Here is a 22174-nt window from a genome sequence, read left to right as displayed (position 1 = left end):
AAGGCATCCTAAAGACATGGGCACAGCTATCACAGTAGCCTGCCTGCCAAAAACAACTGACCAAAATACCCAATACCCTAAGAATGCTAACAACAGCCTAAGAACATTTCCATTATTATTGTGTCTCTTTCCCTTTCTTTTTTATTAAAGATAGAAAATTTACCACCAATAGGGAAAGCTTAGAAGAAGGTAACTGAATCTCTGCTAGCAAGTGAAGATGCTCTGATAGAGTTTGATTACATGTAAGCTGATTGGTGAAGCAAGACGTTGCTTTTCTGAGTTACTTGGATTTTGATTTTCAGGTGTATCACAACCTATTCCTAAGATTGGCAAGAATTCCCTAGGGTGTTCTCCAGGGACCAACCATGCATGCCAAAATCCTCTCCTTAAAATCCCATACGGAGATGCTTATTCCAGTACAGACAACATCTCGTGGTTTACAAGCAGCTTCCTTTAATAAAATGGAGAGAATAAGAACAAGCTGGAACACAACTCACTAGCTCTCAGAAATCTCTTGATCACTAAAGTCATGGAAGCCATTCCTGCAGTAGGTGCTACAACATTCTCTGTTAGAAGTGCATGAAGTCAAAAAGCAAGATTCTCCTTTGTATCCCCTGCTAGATCTAAGATCTTCAAAGAGTTTTCAACTTAGCTTCTAACTGCTACTGAAACAATACACATGAACTCTTTAGTAGACACTATTGTTCCACCTCTTTGTTTAGGATCAGACGCTGCCTGCCTACAAAAGGCTTGAAAACTGAACTGGCATAAGCAAATTAAGTCTGTATTCACAAAGCAGACTCTGTGCACCTACTTTCCAAACCAAATATGAAGAACTGCCCCCACAGTTTTAGAGTGCTACTGGTCATACTTCTGTAAGAGCAAGACACAAAGCTAGATGCTAATAAAAGCACAGAATTAAGATTTGAGATTGTTGAAATCTACCAGTAAGTCTTCACCAGCATGCTCTGAGACATTATGGACATCTTCAATTTTCTAGACCTCATTTGTCTCTTAGTTGTGCACTTTATGAGCATCGGAGCAGAGATATAAGGCTGTACAGAATCAGGCCACTATGCTATAAACTTTCTCTGTTTCCAAATAGCTAATAATATTCACTAGTATCTAGTCCCAGTGAGGAATGAAACTCAATTAATTAATGGTCTAAGGCACACTGAAGTGCATGATGAAAAGATTCAAATATTAAGAACAATTATCTTAAATACATTTGGCATATATCTCCTCTCCTAATTTTAAAAATTACACAAAAGCAAGATTTAATATTAGAAATGAAACATACTTTTCTCTTTTGTACATCTATCCCCTCAGTAGTAAAAAGAGAATCTTAAATAAACTTACTTCATTTGTTCTCCTTGAAAAAAAAATTCTTTCATGCTGCTCGCCCTTCTTAAACACATTTTCCTGCTGATGTTCTCTTTCTGCATTTAATCTTGAATATTTTGTTTTTTCTTCTGAGGCTCCTTTTTTGCCTTCATGTTTCAATCTCATGACATTACCCTCTAAAGTCATTGTTTGTGTAGCTGCATCTTTCAATTCCACTTTCAACAACTCAATATCCTTATTAATCTGTGGCGTTGCATCTGGATAAAGCTTCTCTTTCCCATCAAAAGTTGATTTCAATTCTACTTGCTGCTTTAAGAATTTATTGACCTGCTTGAAATGTTTGAGTTCAGCTCTTAGTTGAATAATCATTTGCCTAAGATCTTTTTCATCCTTTTTCTCTATATCTTCACTTGAACATTCTTGCTCAGTTGTGTTCAGATGATCTAACAGTTCGTTTACAATTTTCATTTGTTCTTGTCTGCTATACTCAGGAAGGAGGAAAGAAAAGGCATGAATTTTTATTTTTATGTAAGCAAACAAGAACACCTTCTAAGAAACACTTTTGCAGTGTCTTGACATACTTGAGATTCCCAGGAGACTCTTTTATTCACTAATGAATTACTCACTAATGAACAGAGGTTTTGAAACATTTTCACAGCATGAGTTATAACACATTATCTCATCAATGTTTTTCTCGAATTCATAACCATATATGCTCTATCACTCCTTTCCTCATCCACAAACAGTAAACCTCTGGTAGCTAAATCAATTGCTTACATAACAGTAATGTAGGAAACAGGAATGGGTTTTCAAATGAGTTTACTCTCTGATTGAAATACCTTAAAAACAAAATTCCCACCAAAAAACGGGAGACTCTAGATGTTGAGTGTTGCTGAAATGTGTCCCTTCATGTATTTCTAGTGTAACATAGAAGTTGGAAACTGAGAAAGCAGCCAAAAGCCTGCAGAAACAACTCACTACAGACCAACAAACTGCCTCACAGATAACCAGGGGTCCATCAACAGCTGTTTAGAAAGCAATGTTTTAAGTGAAACTGAAGCCAAATAAGAGACACTTAAGGCATAAGCAAGTCCTCAAATTCTACAGATGATTTCATGTGTCCAATAAAGAGCAGTTTGTGCCACTAAACATATAAACCAGCATTAAAACAACTGTATTTATACAGTTAGCATTTGAAGTTGTAGAAACTAACTAGGCTTTTTATGTCTTTGTCTGGCATTTAATGTCATTAGTGAGAATTGTTACCCAAAGCACAGGCTCATCACCAGTCAGTCAGGACATTTATACTTGGATATAGAAAAGATTACTCACTGAAATACTAAAGATGATGGTGCTGGAATCACTCATTAGCAGACTTTTAAGTAATGTTAACAAATAAAACAACGTTATCTGTTCATCTTCTAAGAGCAATATCCCCTCATTTGTCACTAACTAGTGCTTTGGCAACTAAGTCCATTTATGCCTCTTGGAGAGTTTTAGATAGTAATGTGAAAACACAGAATTGCTTGAGTAAAGTGAACTGCAGTGCATCCTGAACCCACAACAGGATTTGACTTGTGTAACTCCACAGGACATGCTGCTACCAGCACTGCTGAGCACTCTGTATGGGGAAGGTCATTCCCATTGCTCTTCTGAAAGCACTGTGGTGTGGCTCACTGAAGGAATGACACTGATGAGCACTGGAAAAAAAAGTCCCCTCATACTGTATATAGGCTTAGAACATGGAAAGAACAAAAAGAAAAATGAGAGTGATCTCCAGCAAAGTTGTAATTCAGTTTTCAACCAGGAGATTAAGTGGCTTAAGCGCATAAAATTGGGGGGGAAAAAGTAACGATGGTGCGTTTTTTCTCTACAACTTCTTTCTTGGCATTGTCCAGGTCCTACAGAAATGAGCATTTTGCCTGGGAATGGATTACATCATAGTGTAGTGCCTGTGCGCACACATACAAAACATCTGTTAAACTAGATGCAAAACTGACCTAAGTACTTATAATATGGTTCATCTCAGCAGCCCTACAAGTGATTTACTCTGGAATAACCAATTAGTCAACTGCAGCACATGGGCACAGACTCCTTTTCCTCCATCCTCAGTTTCTCACACGTATCACTTCTACAGCAATACAGATTCATCCCTTCCACCACACCACCATTCTCTGGCCTGTGCTTTCAGATATTAAAATATTTAAAAAAAAGAAAAAAATTCAGTACTACATATTATCATCTGTGCCCTTTAGCACTGCTAGCCCCCATCCTGAAAACAACTCCTCTGTACAGTAAAGCTCCATATATCAATAACTTCAGAGAGTTTTTTTCTTGTAATGGTTTTTTCATAAGGATTTCGACTGATAGTATGTTTCCTAATTACTTAATTGCATGATAGACTAAAATGGCTCTGAAGGCGCCTTGCCAATCTCTCAGGTAAATTAGACAGTGCCATTATCTAAATTCACTTTAGCAAAATTACTTTATTCTCTTCTCAAATAGAAATACTGTCAAAAGCAGTGCATCTCTCACATACTTACGTAGATTCAAGTACAGATGCTCTATTTTCTCTTAAAAGAGATGTGAGCAAGTTCATCTCTTCTGTTTCATGTTCACTCATCCCTATTCTGCCAAAGTGTTTGCCAGTTGTATCATGTTCAAACTGAGGCTTATTTGGATTCCTATAATGTCTATCTTTGCAGAAACTCTCTGAATAGCCTGATGGAGTTATCTGTTAAAAAATTGCAAACATTTTCTTATTAGACAGGTATGCAATGTTCTATTAAATTTATGGCTGTAATCTTTTTGTAATCAGGTTTTGTAATTTCTGATGACCTTTATCTACATTAAGAAGCATCCACAGACATTTCACTTACTATTTATTAATAGAAAAACTAATGAACATCTATTTCATATGATTAATTCATAGTGATCAGTTGTTTAGTACTAAGTAGATTTCCCTGAGGGTATTTATCTTTGAATACGTACGAAACTTCTGGAATGTTGCCTGCAGATTTTAGCTAACTTTTTTTTAGTTTACCTTTGAAACATCTATATTAAAAGTACCAAATTCTGTCCTGGGATCTCCAGCTGCAAACCCTGATGGCAAGGACAGAATGCAGCTTATAGTATTTACAAACTGCCAACTTCATTTATGTTACACTGGAGACAACTTCTACATGGGGTTTCTCCAGTAATTCTACCCCCATTTAAATCAACGGGAATCTTTTTATCAACTACATGAGAGTTCAGATTGGATCCATTTGGATACAGTTCCATCAGTATACATCAGCAGCGAGAGATTAAGATGTTTATGAGGTTAAGAGAATCTTTACAATACATCATTTACCTGTTTATCCACCTCGGAAGGACAATCCATGGATAGCTGAAGGCATACCTAGTAAACAGAGAAACACAGAAATTACAACTTTCAAAGAACAGAACATCATTATTCGCCAACATAACCAGTCAAAATGTGCCAACTTGTGTCAGATTTTAACATGTTAACAATTTCAAACAACTAGAAACATTCAACTTTAATTGCAATCTGTGATCTTCTGAGGTTCATTCCACTGTGATTTTCTTATCCTGTGATGCTTTCTCCTACATTTATTTTGAATGACCAGAGGAAAGCTGATTCCAGAAATTTATGTAAGTATGAAAATGTCTTCAGCAAGTTACCACGACATCAAGTATTTCAACCCTGAAGAAGGATGTCCAATATTTTCTCATCAACAGAAGAATCTCACACAATTTGTACTAGAGGCCTGACTGTAAGGGAGGCTGAAGATTAGTGAGAAAGAAACTGAGTGTGTGTATAAAGAAATGGGACTTGCTATCATCCCCGTTAAGGAAGATTATGAGTACTCAAACAAGAAACAATAAGGGCCAGATTTTAAATTATCATGACTGGAAGACGCTAGCAGCAGAAAAACATAGGCAGAAGCTTTCAGAAACTCTTTAGTATAACAATCAGTTGAAAGCAAAATCAGATACAGAGAAAAGTATGGTTTTTTTTGCAAAAGACATTGTGTTCTAAGAATGCAAGAATTTTAAAGGTTATGCAGAGAAAAGAGTAGTGTAACATTATGTACCCAGAGCAGAGTCCTACCTGACTGACCCTCTCATAAAACTGACTGTTCTGCATCTTCCTGTCATTGTCACCATCTTCAGTCTGCATCACAGGCTCTTCTGTTGTTTCAAGAAACTACACAAAGTATGGAATGACGTGAAAATGTAGCACAAAAAAAATACTGTGATATGAAACATGCATAAATAAGTCAGTGACATGTCTTAAAAGAAAACAAAAAAAGCCTGTAATACAAAGTAACAAACACTGAATTAGATTTCTTCCACAAGATCAAAGAAAATTAATACATAAAAAAAAAAACAGGAAAGATTCATATTACAATGAAACCTTATCTTTCACATTACTTCATTTTTATTTAACACTTTCCCCCCTCCCCTCAGTTTTTACAAAACAAATGAACATCATTTAACCTCCTCTGACAAAGGACCCCTATCCTCAGTCGTGTTCTCACTGTGCCTATTTTATTTTCCCACTTCCAGAATTCCTTTTCACTCGCTACACAATTAAGGCTCTTCTCCAGCATCCAAGACATAGACACTTCTAAAAGAAAACACATGTAGCTTCCTAAAAAAAGACTTACTGTAACAAAGGTTACATCTGCTTTGTCTTGCCTAAACTTGTCAATTTGTAGCAAATGGTGCCAAATCATCGTTTTCCCTATTTTTCACAGAACCCAGTCCATATGCCAGCACTAATATTTCCTGAGCAAAGAGGAGGAAGCCCCAACTTTATTTTAGAACAGCAGCAGAACTCGAGTCCCTGACTACAGCGCAGCAGATGGCAGGACCATGATGGCTTTTGGTTTGCTTGGTGTTACACCTGAGGAACAATGCTGAGCAAGGAACGAGCCACAGGTTGCTCATCACTCAACAGCAGTACAGACCACTCCCAAGTGAGCTTCATTTACACCCAGCTCATGGAGAAGAGAATATTTTCACCTCTTTTATAATTTACCTCCTAATCCTGTTTGTTTTGGCAAGAGAGTACAGAATCTAACCTTACTGAAGTTGGTTTAATACTAGGCATAAGGAAACCTCTATTTAAAAAGAATTATTATATTCAGTAGTCATATTCTGGCAAAGCCTTTCAGACAACGACTTGAGTACAATAACTTTCAACCAGCGGTGGGATGCACCCCAGAGGACCTGCAGTCACCATGTTCCACCGCTCACCTGTGATGCAACACTCGCAGCTGCGTTCCATAACCAAGCTTTGCTATTCTTGTTTTCACATCTACCACTATGTAGACAGTAATGCGGAAAAACATGAACAATCTATTCAGGTTCCTCGCTACATTCTGGTACTTTACGGAGCAAAACTTGTGCTTTCTGGGGGAGTTCTTGAATGCACGGTGGTATGATTTGTGCAGTATGTAGTGGTTTTGGCACACGTTGCTACTAAACTTCAACAAAGGTTCCCAAAGTGTGGCAGACCTGAGGCAGAGAGCAGGTCCAACCATGCAAGCAGTTACAACTCATCGAGCTGGGAGGAATGAGCAGCAGAACAAGAGACAGAGGGGGTATGGGTAAAGGCACATGAAAACACAGCACAGGCAAGCCTCTGTATCACTGCAGATGGCATCCAAACAGCTACATTTAGGGAACTCTAAAATAGAATCTCAACCAGATTGGACACTTATATCAACTTGTTTTATAGCAACTTTTCCCAACCTAATAGAAAAAGATAGTTATTTAAGATGTTTGCTGCTGGAACCTCATTAAATATTAGAAACATGCAAGAGTGATTGCGAATATCAATGATGCAACACCTAGCGTGCCTAAACCACAGGTAGGATATAGCACTGGCACTGTGGATTCAACCTTGCATTAGATAAAAATTTTAGTCTTAAAGCACTAGAGGCAATAATATAGCACTGTTGTGTATAACAGTCATATTTTGGTGTGACTGAGGCTAAAGAAAAATTACCCTAAGACAAGAAAAGCAGAATCTTGAGCATAGTTACAGAAAAAGCAGTAAATTGAGATTATAGGTACAGAGCCTCAGATGACACACTGGCAGGAATGAAACTGGTGTCTAGAGGTCGTGGATGTGATATTTATAGCTTCGATGGATATAAAGTACGCTGCTGAAACTTATGACATGAAAAGAAAAACCTGCTTCCCCAGCATCACATGCTGTAAAGTCTGGGCTCACAGCACGTCAGCCCAATTGCAGACAAGCACGATGCTCCAGGAGTGTTATTTTTGCTTCCTAAGAACACTGGGAATTGAATGCATGTGTGGGGTTTGTTGTTCTTTTTTAATTAAGCATGTGCAAAGTGGGCACATAAATGTATATATGAAATAAATGAGAAAAGCCTTTTTAACTTCCAACTCTTAGCACTATAAACAACTCTAAAGGTTTAAGTAAGAATTAAAAAAGGTAGAAAGGGGATGGTAAAATGGTGCAGCATATTAATGTATTTTCCTTTTACTATTAGAAACCTATGTGCAAAACTAATTTCTGAGTCATGTTTTAATTATTTTGGCATTTTCACTTAGAAATTGGCTCTCTTGGACAACACTAATTAAAGACAGTCTGAAAACTAGAGGTAGACACAGATAGGTCTGTGGTACATAGCAAAAACATGCATTAAAAAATATTTTTTCATTGTAACCACGGGACATCATAGCCAATAATATTAGCTATTATAAAAAATTTGCTAAGGTTTAATTTTCCTTGTGCAGATTCAGGTCAAACTCATTTGTGCATTAAATACATTTGTGTATTAAATTTGTTTGCACATGTAACTTATCTACCCAATGCAACCACTTTTTCTGACTCGGCATTTTCTAGTGCATGAGTTTCCCAGGCCAATATAGGGCTTCATAAGTGATGCTTCTCAGAAATGAAACTATTACATCAGACCGACAGATTATCGCACACTAATATAAGACATGGCTGCAGCTTGAGCCTGGTCCTATGGTCCTATGTCTAAAAGGATGAAAAGAAACTTTCTGTTCTCCACGGAATATAATCTAATGTTCAACAAAATATTAAAAGAAAATATGTGGCTTAAGGCCAGAAAAAAAGTCTACTGAGAATAAGCTGCCTGTTTAAAGTATTTCCTTGGAGACCGAAAACCTTGAGAATGTTTTTCCTAAATGAACCACTGATATGCTTGGTTTGCAAAGATCCCTGGAGCCCTGGAGGCTGAAATCACTGAGACTGCTTCTCTCAGAGAAAGCAGATGTTCAGAGGACAGTACAAAACCAACCTTTTTCTATACTCCTCCTCCCTCCTGTCCAAACATGAAGCCAAGAAATAGAGTACCAGAGGCTGTCAGACGTTTGGGGGTGCTCTGCAGAGACCCCACCATGCAGATTCATCTGATTTGTGCTCCAGCTTTGTGAAGGAAGAGAAAGATGGGTTCATTTTAAGAACCTATGAAGGGTACATCTTCCAGTGTCTGTCCAAATTCCTCTTATAGCACATGTTAGCATCATCTCAGCACTGCCTGCCAACAAATTCTAGCCTAAAATACACACAAAAAATAGAACTTGTTCTTTCTGACAATGGTTATTAATACACGAAATATAAGGTTGTCACATCCATAGCCTGAAAGCCAGGTAGCTGTTTACTGACAAGACTGACGAACTGGTACCTTTTAAACTAAAAACATTTAATCACAGCTCCGTTAACTTTTAAGCATTATAGTACCGTCATCATTCCGGCACAGGTTAAAATACCATATTTTACTTTTCTACTTTCTTCACCAGAATTTTGAGGCTTTATTTATATCTTACAAGCTTCACTCTTTGTCATTCTGTGTCTCATTTCACATAGGCAGTTTCTTAAGTAAGTAGCCCTACATGTTCTTTTCATGCTCATACAAATGCATGAGAGCTTGTCATGATAATCTTAGTACAGAACAAAAATTCCTTTGGTATTAACTTCTGCATCAGTAGGGGTGCAGCACCCTCTGCAGGATGGCAGAGCAAATTACTAGAAATATTAAAGGATGTTAAGTGCAAGCACTTTGAAACAGATCACCAACAAGCTTTACAGAGCAAACCTATTTAAGTAACATGCAAATTCATTATTTTAATAAAATACACAGCACCCCTAAAGGCTGATCTGTAATTTAAGACATATTTCAATTAAAGGTAATGTGACTACATCTTAAAGATGAAAAAGCAAGAATATTTTTGTGACTTCTATTGTGCATCTGCAGCACATATGGTAACAGACATGGCCCTTTTTCCTGAGTCCTGCAGAAAAATCATCAGCCATGAGAGTTTACGAATTACATAATCCCTACACACACCTGCATCAAGCTATTCCTATTTTTCTCTTGTTCTTTTAATTCAGATTTAGAAATTCAAGACAGAAAATACTACCATGAGTATTCCTTTTATATTTTTGTCTTCCTATTCAATATGTAGCATACAAGAACAATGTAACTGAACACAAAAACCACAACCGAATATAAAAAAAGTAATACCAGCCACATTTCCAGTAATTCATTATAACAAGCTAGGGGGTTCATTAGAGTCTACCAGAGCCTGCTGAACATCCTTCAATATTCACGTATAATAAGATACATGGAGATCCAGCACCCAAAATCCTTGGAGCTATTTTACCCAGAACTCCTCTTCCCCAGAGCTAAAGTAGTCGTAACTTTTGGCAATAGCATCAAACACCCAGCAACGGGTACTTCCTTGCATCTCTTAGCACTCTGCCACAAAGCTGTCCACTTCTCCATTCTACATGAATGAACAAACATGTTTTTAAGCAGCCCAAAGTGCTAGTCCTACTTTTTTAGCCATCGTGAACCCTTTGCCCATGCAGAGGAGACATGAACTAAGCCGTCACAGAATTAGGCACAGCATGAGGATAACTCTTAAACAGTAGACAAGCAGGCATTCAGTAATAGCTAAAACGTTATATAAGGTATTGGTTTCTTTGTAAAGCAAAATTAACTCTTCCCCTTTCAATAGACAAAACCAACAGACCACAGATGCCATAAATATTTTAATGTGTATGTTGTTTCCTTAAAATCAACTAAACACATCACTGAACACTTGCTGAATTAAGCTGATTCTCTGTTGTGCTAACCTCTTAAAGTCGTTTACATCATTAATTTAAAAAGTTATTATAAGGAATTAGCAATCTAAGCTCCTAGGGTTTTACAGTCATTTTGCACTAATGTAAATGATTCCACAAGGTATATTAGATGTGAGAGTCAGATCCACTATTTTAACACAGAAAACCTACCTTACTCTGGTTTAATATTTTTAGTGCTTCCTTCCCTTGAGTATCTGTTGTACTGAGTCCGAGCTGTTTTTTCTTAAGTTCTTGATTAATTGACTGCAGATCCTTAACCATCAAGAGAAGATCAGTAACCTGAACAGCCCAAGGAAGAACAAGCAAAACTGGTAACATCCGTACTAGTACAAAAACAAATTATGATATACAAATCTCCAGGCAAATCTACACAGCAGAGCTGGAAAGCCTGGGCTTCTGTATCTGCTCATGAGGCAACCTCCCTATGTATGAAAACATGATCACGTATTTGTAAGTTAGTGTTCAAAAAATCTAAGCTTGGGAGACTAGTTCCCAGCCATGTTATTAAGTTAAAATACCATTTTTCATAGTTCAGTAGCAAAAAGAAACCCAAGGGCATCTCACAACAGGCTGATTTGAGAAGAAACACTTTGGTGCAGCAGAAATCACCATTACAGGGCGATAGTAACATTCAGAAACAACCTGTTCTTGTATCTCAGACACCCTTTGTAAAACACTACCACTCTGAATAGTTTCACAAATATATAATCTATACCAGAGAGGACAATCAAGTTCAAGACTCTCAAACAGATATTAGTGTCACGGACTTGCAGTATATCAAGAAAGCAATGTTTGCAGAAAAAAGTGAAATCTTTTTATGAGACCAATTAATATATTTGGAAAAGGCAGATCAGCATTCAGGCATACAAACCCTTTTTCAGGTAAGAAATGGTTTGTAAACTTCTTTTACTGATGGGTGTCACAGAACATGCCAAAGGGAATACTTTCAGTGATAAAAGTGGTATAACCCCAGGATGGGACTGGTTTTTTTTATTGACACCTGCTCAGTGTAAGGCAAACTTCTTTCCGTCAGATTACCCACCTCCAGACTTTGAACACCTGCCTACAGTTCAGCTAGCCATGAGAAAGGTAAAACTTCACTTACGTTCACACCCAAACAATCACATTCAGCACAGGTCCTTATCATAAATTGGTGCACTGATCGGAAATCAGTGCACAGGGAGCATCAAGAGAACCGGTTTTTGTACTCCAATACAGATTTATTGTTTGACAATAGCCTGCACATTTAATTTCTGTGAATTTCAGTTCTCCTTATGTAGAATGGAGATAATATTAACCTACCTCAGGGTTATTTTATAACATACCCTATTTATCAAAAGATTTGTAAAAGCCTGGGATGGAGTGTGCTATACAGAAGAATAAATTACAGATACCACTACCATCTTCATGATTAATAAAGGCAGATGAGGTTCATGTTGTTGAATACTTAATACAAAAACTTTTCTTTGGAGTTGGTATACTTCATGATGACTAAAATATGGTATTGAGCCTGAAACTTGAATGCAGCTAACTAGGATAAAAGCTTTGCAGCAACCCACCTACGTTTCATCTAACTCTGAAGCTCATGTTGTATAACAAGAACAAACAGTTCATAAAAGGTGGATCACAAACCACACAGATAAGAATATCACATCCTTTCAGAACTACCAAGCCATACCTAAATAAAGACAATGCTTCTTTCCATGAGAGATGCACAAACTATAAATGAGGCAGAATTAAGCCATTAAAACCAGTAAATAATAAAACAGATCAATACCTTTTTCTTAAGTTCTTCAAGAGACAGCTGGTCTATCTGTAGGTTTAAATGATCTTGCTCTCCTAAGCAAATACTCATATAGGATGTTTGATCTCCACAGAAGGATAGTGTTTCATCTGTCAAAATAACCAATGACAGAAATTATTTCAGAAAATCTTATTTGTTTGTAGGAAAACAAAACATAAAATGCAAGGAGAGAACTTCCCAAATAACTGCCTACAAGTAAATCTCAGGGAGGCCAGTTAAAATGTTTCATTCCCCAAAATCAGCTTTTTGTTCAACTGAACAAATTCTATCCTTACATTTGTTTGTGCTTCTGACGCTTGGACATGCTGTATTTTCTGTAGTTATCAGCATGAGTCGTGAATGTAATTCTGCATTATAATTTGCATATTTAGCATTGCAATTAGAAATAATTTTTAGGAAGGATAAGTGAGGCAACAATAGTTATTCTAACCATATTTTTATGAAAACAAACTCAAAGCCTCAATGCAAAAAGCCAGGTTAGACAAAGTTATGGAATTTATTTTGCTTTTGGCTCAAAATAATTGAGAATTAATGGAATTGAAAATACTTATTCATTTCCTCTATAGCCATATGAATGGTTTGTTACATTTCAATAAACACCTGTTCATTTTCAACATAGACAATTCTGTATTATCCTATATATATGTATTCTTTCATTAAATAGTGAGAAAGCATATCTAAATTACAACAGAGACATCCAAATTCTACTCCCCACTCTGACACCGATCCCATGGCAGCTGCAAGGACTCAAAGCTTCACAAATAATTACTAATTTTCAGAGCCTTCCTCCCTAACAGCCTCAACTACAGCTCAACTGCTTTTGACAACTGGACCCGGGAGAGCCCACGGGTCCCTTTGACTTCCCCTCGTTGTTCATCTTTACTTTTGAGGTCGGAAACTCTGAAATGGCAGAAGCTTACCTTTTGTCACTTATCAAAGCTGTGAAGGGAATGATGCCAAAACTGAAACTTTAAGTGAAAGGTAAGTGGACAGGCTTTATTGTTTTTCATATATCCCCTACAGAATAAAACAGATGTGTCTGTACATGTGCAGTGAACTATCTTTAACAATGTCCACTTACATCATTCATTGCTCTACTTAAGTATATATTAAAAACACCTTCAAAGAAGTATAACGAACAAAAAGGTTCTACTATTTCTGAATAAACTACAAAATAACAAAACTACCAACTACTTTTTTCTTCTCTGTAAATACTTCTTGTGTTACGAGGAGTCTAGCAATTTCCTGAGACAAAAGTTCTTTATCGAAGCATTGTGAAATAATTAAATTCCATGGACAGAAAGTGATCCCATGGCCAGAGATTTATTCAAAGTCAGAAATTTGATTTCTGCAGAAAAACAGTAAATTCTACGGGTACAAAATTGTAGGCAGCTTGAGACGATCCCTGCAGTAGAATTGCCATAGAATTACTAACATTTGCTGCAGGGAAAGCGAAAAACTGTGCCTCTGTATATGCTCTGATTGCTCGAAGACATTCTGTTACAAATCCCTCAAATAATTTTCAGTACAGAAGGCCGAGAAGACGCCTTTTCACACCTTTATCTACTTTCAAACATTTCTTCTCCATCACAGCAAACTGACTATAATAAAACCAGTTTTCTTTTGTACAAAAAGACCAAGAAAAGGGATGGTCTGCACATGTATACAGACCTTGTCGGTTTTTGACGTTCTTAATCTGATCTTCTAAGATCTTCTGTAGATTCCGATTAGCCAGAATGTCATCTTCTAGTTGTTTTCGTAACATGAAGATGTTGTTTAGCTCCGTTTGCAAGCTATTTAAACTATGGAAAAAGGAGAAAACCAGAAATATATATATAAAAAAAATGTAGATTTCAATTGAATAAATTTCGTTGGGCATTGCAGTTTCTTTTATATGCGCAGGCTTCCACAAAGATACCATTTCACAGTAGCCAACACTAATTTCATCACAGTTACATCATTTTGATGCATAGGAACAAACAAATCCCTGCACAGAAAGACGAGACTAAACCTTTACATCCACTCCCTTTTCTTTCTGCTTTGAACTGTGCTGATTGTTTCAGCTTAAACATGACAGATATATTCTAAGGGCCAATTTCTTTGTACTTTTTTTTTTTTAAGGAAAACTAAAATGAATAACTTCTGTGTATTCCATTATATGGTGACCATGGAAACTTTGTTCCCTTGCTACAGAACTATGCTGTACAATATAATGCTCCACTAAAAAAAAATAAAAATAAAAAAATCATGTTTCATTGAAAATATGACCCAGGCACAATCCAACTATTTTAATTCTTCAGGTAGCCAACAATCTGTAAAACGACCTTTCAAGTTGAAATTGTGTCAATTATCACAATTGAGTATAAATTCCAAAACTTAAAAATGACAATTTGTCAATATGAATTAATTCTTTAAGCAGCTTTTTTTTCAACGTAGCCACCGAAGGGCTTACTTTACCATCAGTCACTGCCTCCTAGTTCTCACAGCGTCAGCACATCCAGCTGTCCCCTGCTAGATCTTCCCCATTACCCTTCAACAGCATCGACAACACGGTTATGATCAGTCCATAAAAAGACTTAAGTACACTAAAAACTGAAACTGTAATAGTATGAAATAAACTGGATTTAATAAAAAATAACAAGGTGTTACTGAACTCATTGTATTATTTATTTTGACATTTAATTCACTCCAAAGCTCAGTACTTTAAATTAAGCTGCTGTAGAATTTCCAATCCACTACAGGGAAATGTCTGACAATCCAGGAATCTTTCAAACAAAATTCAAATCTGTCTTACAGGAGACTACACAGAAGCAGACAGTATATCATACTTGCATGAGAAGAAGAGCATATTGAAGAAATGCATTAATTAAAAGGCAGCATATATGAAAAGACTCTCAGTCTGTCTTCTGACAAGTGTGCTGTTGTTGGGCTTTTTTGTACAAGAAACCATTGCTTTAACCAGTTCTCCCTGGCTAAGGAATATCTTTGAAGAGAGAGCTCTCTTAAACACTCAGCAAAAATTAAGAAGAAAAACAAACCTCCACATTACTAAAAGCTAAGTAAGCTTTTTCTCCTTTTCCTGCGTTAAAGGTTTTATGAGAAAAAGCATCAATTCTCTGCTTGGAGAGACAAAAAAATGTCTTGGTGCTGACATCAGGTAGCTTATTTTGAAAAATACCCATTTAAGTTGCGGTCAACTAGTTATAATTTTCTGCATTTCAAGGATATCCCAAGAAAAGCTGGTAGCAGAGCTGTTACTTGGTGTTGTCATTACTACACAATGTAGCCACAATCCCCTTACCCACAGACTGTGTTTCAATGGCAGGGCACCCTCTGTATGAAATACTCAGACAAACTGGCTTCTTCCTTCATTGGCGATTGTTCAACAGAAACCAGTCACAAAAGACAGCGCTCTTTTCCTCGAGATAAGAAATAATCTCCCTAATCTGACTTCTATCACTATTTCTAATGAAAAAGATTCTATTATCAGCTGCTGAGCTGTGGCCAAGCACAGCATGGCATTACTATTAATGCGCTTAATTCAAATACAAGATCTCATCTACTTTAGCAGTACTCACTTGCTGGCATTCAAACTATAGGGGTCTACACCCTGACTGCAAATACCAACGTGTTCCCACAAAGCTGGCAGGTATGAGCCTTCAGGCAGGAAGAGCTAGGAGCCGTCTCCCAAATTCTCCAAATACCTAATTAGGATATTTGTAATTATAACAGTAAAACCACATTTTACTAAAACCAATAAGATTGTTACCCAAAGGCTAAGAATTTTCTTTATTTCATACATCTCCTTGACTGCCACGCAATAGTAGGACACAAAGTAGGCCTGAGGTTTCTTTCTACAATGTTGGGGTTTAATTTTTAAAGGCTGAAAATTTAATATGCTTTTGAATGCTTTGCATTGAAAATATCCTATGAAAATTTCAATTATTCTGTTTTGTTTAAACTTCTCCAAAAGCTTACTTGATTATATTCTTGATTGTTTATATCACAATCTTCAAGGTGCCACTTTGAAAATAATCATTATCTGTATTTTAGAAGTAGTAAACTGTGGTATATCAGTCCCATGCTGAACATTTCCCTGTGCTTTGATTTTTCCCCTCTAGTCCAAGATAGGACAAGTACCTTCTCTAAAAATCTGGCTGTTTTCTTTGGTACATAAATGGACATCTGGCTGAGCTGAGAATCCAATCCAAATAGAAATATTTTCAGAAGCATTTAGGTAATTGAGATAACTCAACCTTAATTACAAAAAATAGCTCTATTTTAAGGAGAAAGGAAAAAAAATATATCTATTTTTTAACAGCTAGTTTACGCTTCATTAACGATTGGCCTGTACAATATAATGACCACTCACCTTTTTTCACAACATCTAACTTTGGTCCTTTGAGTTTAGATTTTCCACCAAAACAGAAATAGCACTTACCTATCAGATTCTTTAAAGGTCTTCACTAGTGTAGAATAAATATTTTGTTCCTTTTTCAAAGCAAGTATCAGCTTTTCATATTCAGATTCTTTCTTTTCCTAAATGGAAAAAAGAAAATAGTAAACATGCAACGTAATTTTAAGATTGCCTGTGTACAATTATGTGCAGACACGCAAAGGAGAAAAGCTGGAAGGAGAAATTCAAAAGTCACTAAAGAGGACTGCCCACCTCAATAGCCTCATATGAATCTGGAAACTATTCAGGATACTTAAATCAGCTGTTATTGCAGGAAGCTAATAGCATTTTGCTATTTACCTACCATAAGTGAGTTACATATTGAAATACCGGTGCATCATTTTTCTGACAGCCTAAAATCCTTTCTCCCCCCAGCATCCTCACTTCCTAAATTTACAGCTCAGCAAGCCAGGAACATGCTGGCTGCTGGCTACCATTGGGGAAGGGAAAGGCAAGTGGAGAAGCCCAAGCTGCAAGCACACATTTTAAAGCATCAGCCTAACAACCTCTCCATATTCTGGATAATTTATTTATTTATTGGGTGGGGATCTGCTAATTCTGTTCCATTTCTAAACAAAAAGGATTGCACTGAGCTAACCAAGGATGGACATGTCAGATACGTGCTCACTGAGTCCGCTTTCTGAGCACTCACCTGGGTCACTACAAGCTGCTTTCTCTGCTTGTGCAAAGAAAATTGTTTACCTGCAGCCTTACTCACAGAAGGTATATCACTATTAGAACAAATCCAGGCTCTTCTGCTCCTTGCTCAGGAAATACCCGCTATAAGTTCCCAAGATTTTTTCAATCCAAAACAACCACTCAGCCACTTTTTCAGCAGGAGGCAAAAAATGCAGCTATTTAAAGGAGCTTGCACTTATTGCATAAAAACATCTAAGATATCAGCTGGCTCAGAAGAGAAAATATCTGGGATATTTATATCTAATTTAGATGTATTCATGTCAGGCACAGTATCTTCTGTCTCTAAGAAGAATGGGCCTCGTTGCTTCTCTGTTTTCCTATTGGACTGAAAACTGAAAGAATGAACAAAGAAGCACCCCAGCTAGTGGGGATGTGTATGGCTCTAGTATGACACGATAACTCCAGAGAACAAGAATGAGAGGTAATTCTGTCTTCTCCATATTACAACCTCAAGACTGGAAACTGAACTCTCAAGAGATACTAAATCATTAGTGAACAGATCATTAACAGGGAAGAAATCTACACCCAGGAGTTTTAAGCAGCTGTTATTACTCCAATTGCAGTTGCTAAGCCAGGAATTGCAACAAAAAATCAGCTATAGTAGAATCTCGTTAATTCACACTAACGATGCAAACACTGTTAATTTGAAAAATTCAGTATTCTGCAAAGTAAACAGCACAAAAGCAAGGACAACTGTTGTTTACTTTTAATTATTTACGCTCGTACTTCAGTGTGCTAGCAAACATGTTAAATAATATTTTGCAAATGTAATCAAGTTTTGATCAAATTACTTCCGTTGAGATAATCTGCATACCAGATCTTACTGCCGACAGAGCAGCTCCTACCACTTAACCCTGCAGATTCCTTGAAGAAGAGACCTTGCCTCTGCATGTGCTCATCATGTTCTGCTGCCATTATCCCCAGTGGTAGCTGTACTCTAACAAATGCTTCCAGGTTCTGGTGCAGTTTATACATTAAATACTATTTTATATGTGAATAATATCAAGTCGGTTATCAAGATGAGCAGAGACAAAGCACAAAGCAATGATTTCTGTTGACTGCAACACAAGGGCAAACTGTCTGAGATAGGCGATCCAGAGTCCATTAATATAAAAAAAATAAGAAAAAAATATATCAAAAATATATCAAAAAGCAAATCTTACAGCCTGAGCTAAAGACTCATCACCATGTTGGAATCTCAGCCGTCTAAGAACAGTCACTAGACATAAAATACACAGATTGCAATTTAATTTGGAAAAAGTTTGATCACTGACAACAACACTGATCAATGACACAGAAAGCAACAGAAAGAAATAACTCTTTTGACTTAATTTAGTTGGTTAACAGTCTGTTAAAAGTTCTGGTGAACCCTTCCATATGTCTGATATAAGCCTTGCAATTATTACTGAAGACACTACAGAACTGTATCCTAATTAAAAGCTCCTTCTGAAGCACTGGCAAAGTAATGTCACTCTGAAGAGTTTACGGTACACAAATTAGATAACGGTTGTCACCAATTGTTCAGGGGCTACGAGTGCTGTATTAGCAAAGTGGTGTTACACAGCACCGTGCTCCTTCTCTTACATTTCCTTCAGAATTCACATGTTAATTTAGTTCTACATTTACACCAAACTCCGCGTAACCTCACGAAATCCTCCCAACTCTATTTTTCTCTGTTATGGGAGACGTGAGATGTTTCCCAATTCCAAATGTCAGAGGCTATAGGTAAATTCTTACAAACCCTAAATTCAACTAGCAAGGTAGAGGTGAGCAAAACCATGAAGCATTGTTCGTGATTTTTCAAAATTTTTCATGAATAATAAGGATGAAAAGATACAGCATGAAGGTTTTTTGGTACGTTATTACTGTCACTTCTAAATAAAGCGTAGGAGTGAATTATTCCAATCAACTCCCCAAAGGTACACAAAACATAAGGCAGCTCTGTAACTTACATAGACCATAATGCTGTGGGAGTTAATGAAACATTAAACCTCTTGACACATGGTGTGAGGGAAAATGTGTTAGAAGAGATAGCTGCAAGACATCCAGGACCATATTGCAGTGAAAGATTTATATTCCCGTGAAAGCAGGCAATCTAATACATTAAAGTCTATATTTAAATCTGAAATACTATTGCTAAGCAGCAGTGGTAGAAAACATAACTTATTTTCATTAAAAGGTTTCTCAAATTGTAAGCAATGAAAGTAGAAGGTTTATGTCTCCACAATAAGTAACTTCCTGGCAAAGTCACAAAAATATCTGGTTGCCTCACTGACCCCTCCTTTCCTTGCAACAGGCATTGGGATCATTTCAAAACCTCTGAAGGTTAGGGGATGGATGGCTGCGAGAAGGTCGTAACCTACACCCCGCCGCTGATTCATCCCTCCATCCATTAGTGTCACACTTTGGTAATTTCTTCTAACCTTGCAGTGAACTGTGTGGATGGTCCACCATAAATGAAACGATCGCTAATAAGATCAAAATTGCTACAGGCCAGTGAGTCAGATATCTAAAGAGGGAAATGGCTGCAGCTAAAGACTGTTGGTGACTTTTGGACGTTGTCATCTCAACACGGAAAATGTCAAAAAGCTGATGGCTCTGAGGAACGTACGGCCCTTCTCGCCGCTCTGTAAGGCAAACCTGCTGGACTATAAACAGATCTTCAAATGTCACTTCATCAGGGTAATTCTTGTAAGATGAAATTTCTGCTGGTAAGGAAATGGTGAGATACACCAACCCCATCCATTCCCCTCACCAGGCCACTTTCAGCGTAACGGGTAAGAAGCGACATGGTTGAGGGGTTTGAAGACATGGATACTGACAAAAATGTTCTCTGTTTTCATAAGCTAATCTCATCAGATCAGAAGCTGAACTACCTCCCTGTTCACAACATCAATTTAAAGAGACTGCAAGCAACAACTACAGTGCACGGATGGCCAATTAATAGTCAGGACACTTGTATATATAAAAAAAAAATCAACTACCTCACTTTCCGAAATCACAGTGATTCGGCAACAATATGCACATTGCATCGGTTCCAGCAGCTAAGACACGGCTGCAGTATCCCAACAATTGCACCAATTCCAGCTGTCAGGACACCCAACATCTGCAATGCTCTGGCTACATCGATGACTTTCATGCTTTGGCTAAATTTCTCCAACTGCAGCAAACAAGACATCGCAACTCTATGCACACAGTATTTTTCAATTCCCTGACTGCACAGTATTAACTCCCCAAATACTGGAGTAATTAAAACTAGAGCCAAGCAACATGCTGATCGTGCAGGAATTACCAAGTGCGGTGTGTTTGCACAAACATCAGATTTGCCTTGCAATGCAGCAGCCAACCTCATTTCCTACTCCACCCTCAAGTGGTATATAAGCTCCCCTTCTCAGAAACAGACGTTAAGGAAAGATATTACAGCAAATCCAAGGACTTTTTGTGCACTTAGAGAAGTCAATTTAGAATTAAAACTCACATCACTGTGGCCCCTTACTGCTGTATGCAAGGCTGTATGTGCAACATAACAGAAGCATAGCTAAAGGACTGAGCAAGAGGCACCTTTCTCAATTTATCTGCTTTTCTCAGTATTAAAATGAACTGCGAAGGTCTAAACCACTGCTAGAAATATATTTGCCTAACAAATGTTCCAACAAGAAGAGCTTTGTAAGTAAAGGAGTGTTGGTGGTGAAAGAAGAGCATTAAGCACAAAACCAGATAAAGTCTTCAAAATTATATCGAGTCCACTGCGCTTCTAAATTCCTTGGCTGGAAAAAAAATATTTAATTCCAAGGCTTCACAGATACCAGAGTCAGCAGTTGCATGACTAACCTAATCATCAGTGCTTTTGCACACTCCCTTTCTTTCTCTCTAGCCCATGACAGTGGCTCAAGAATCCAAACTTTAATTAGAAACTGTCATTTATCTTCCCTGGCCTGGTCGAGGCACCCAGCAGAGCTTTGGATGTTGGTTGCTTTAAAATTTATCATTACATTAAAATAGAGTTAAAAGGTATGATGAAAGAGAGAAAGTTCTGCATCTCTCAATTCAGTTTCTTCAACTTTAGAGATCAGTGAGGCCAGAAGAGCTTGGTTTCTGTTCTCTCTGGTGGGGAGGATCCAGCTGTGCGTTTGTTGAGAGTTGGTGCAGCACTGCAAAGTCATCAAAGAGTCCAAGGCAGCCAATAAGAGCATAGCTCTGGATAATCTGTGTCCAAAAACTTATGATTAATATGCTGAAATGGGTTCACAGAGGTGATATCTTACATAGAGGTTGAGCTGAGAGGACAATGGATTGTGATTAGGTATTGTTCACAATCACTAAGTGAACCAGCAACAGAGAATAGATTGTGATTAGAAGGTGGGTACTGGGTCATTACCATGCATGGCTTCACTTGCCACTGTTCTCTCTCCTGGTTATGCACCTGTTTCAGAAGTGCGGTGTACAGAGGAAAGTTAGTGTTGGATTTTCATTAATTCTGTATGATTTTCCATCAGCCTTGGGTCCCTTCATGACAGAAGTTATGTGCATGCACTGCGGTTTGTTTTACAGAGGTAAAATTTCTACCTAGCCTTTCCCAGACTTCATTTTCTCAGTCTGTATATCCATCTGTACCTCAACGTGCTCTGCACTGGTACCCTGGCAAGCAGTGATGAGGCTCCTTTGCTCTTAGTTTGCCAAGTAACACCTGTGTCTCAAACTGTGCTTACAC

The 22174-nt window shown here is 37.5% G+C and overlaps 1 protein-coding gene across 1 annotated transcript in view; it reads right to left on the bottom strand.

Annotated features, from left to right (window-relative positions):
* The window catches only part of CDK5RAP2 (CDK5 regulatory subunit associated protein 2), a 79159-nt gene that overhangs the window by 31503 nt on the left and 25482 nt on the right, over window positions 1-22174 (bottom strand). The window contains 8 exon segments of the mRNA XM_084494259.1: window positions 1360-1825; window positions 3888-4078; window positions 4697-4744; window positions 5459-5554; window positions 10655-10783; window positions 12282-12397; window positions 13980-14110; window positions 16750-16847. Coding sequence (XP_084350385.1) covers window positions 1360-1825; window positions 3888-4078; window positions 4697-4744; window positions 5459-5554; window positions 10655-10783; window positions 12282-12397; window positions 13980-14110; window positions 16750-16847 — 1275 coding nt within the window.

The sequence above is a fragment of the Aythya ferina genome, assembly GCF_964211825.1.
Source record: "Aythya ferina genome assembly, chromosome: 20".
Lineage (NCBI taxonomy): Eukaryota > Metazoa > Chordata > Aves > Anseriformes > Anatidae > Aythya > Aythya ferina.
Note: the sequence above shows the minus strand (reverse complement) of the source record. Positions and strands in the feature narration are given on the sequence as shown.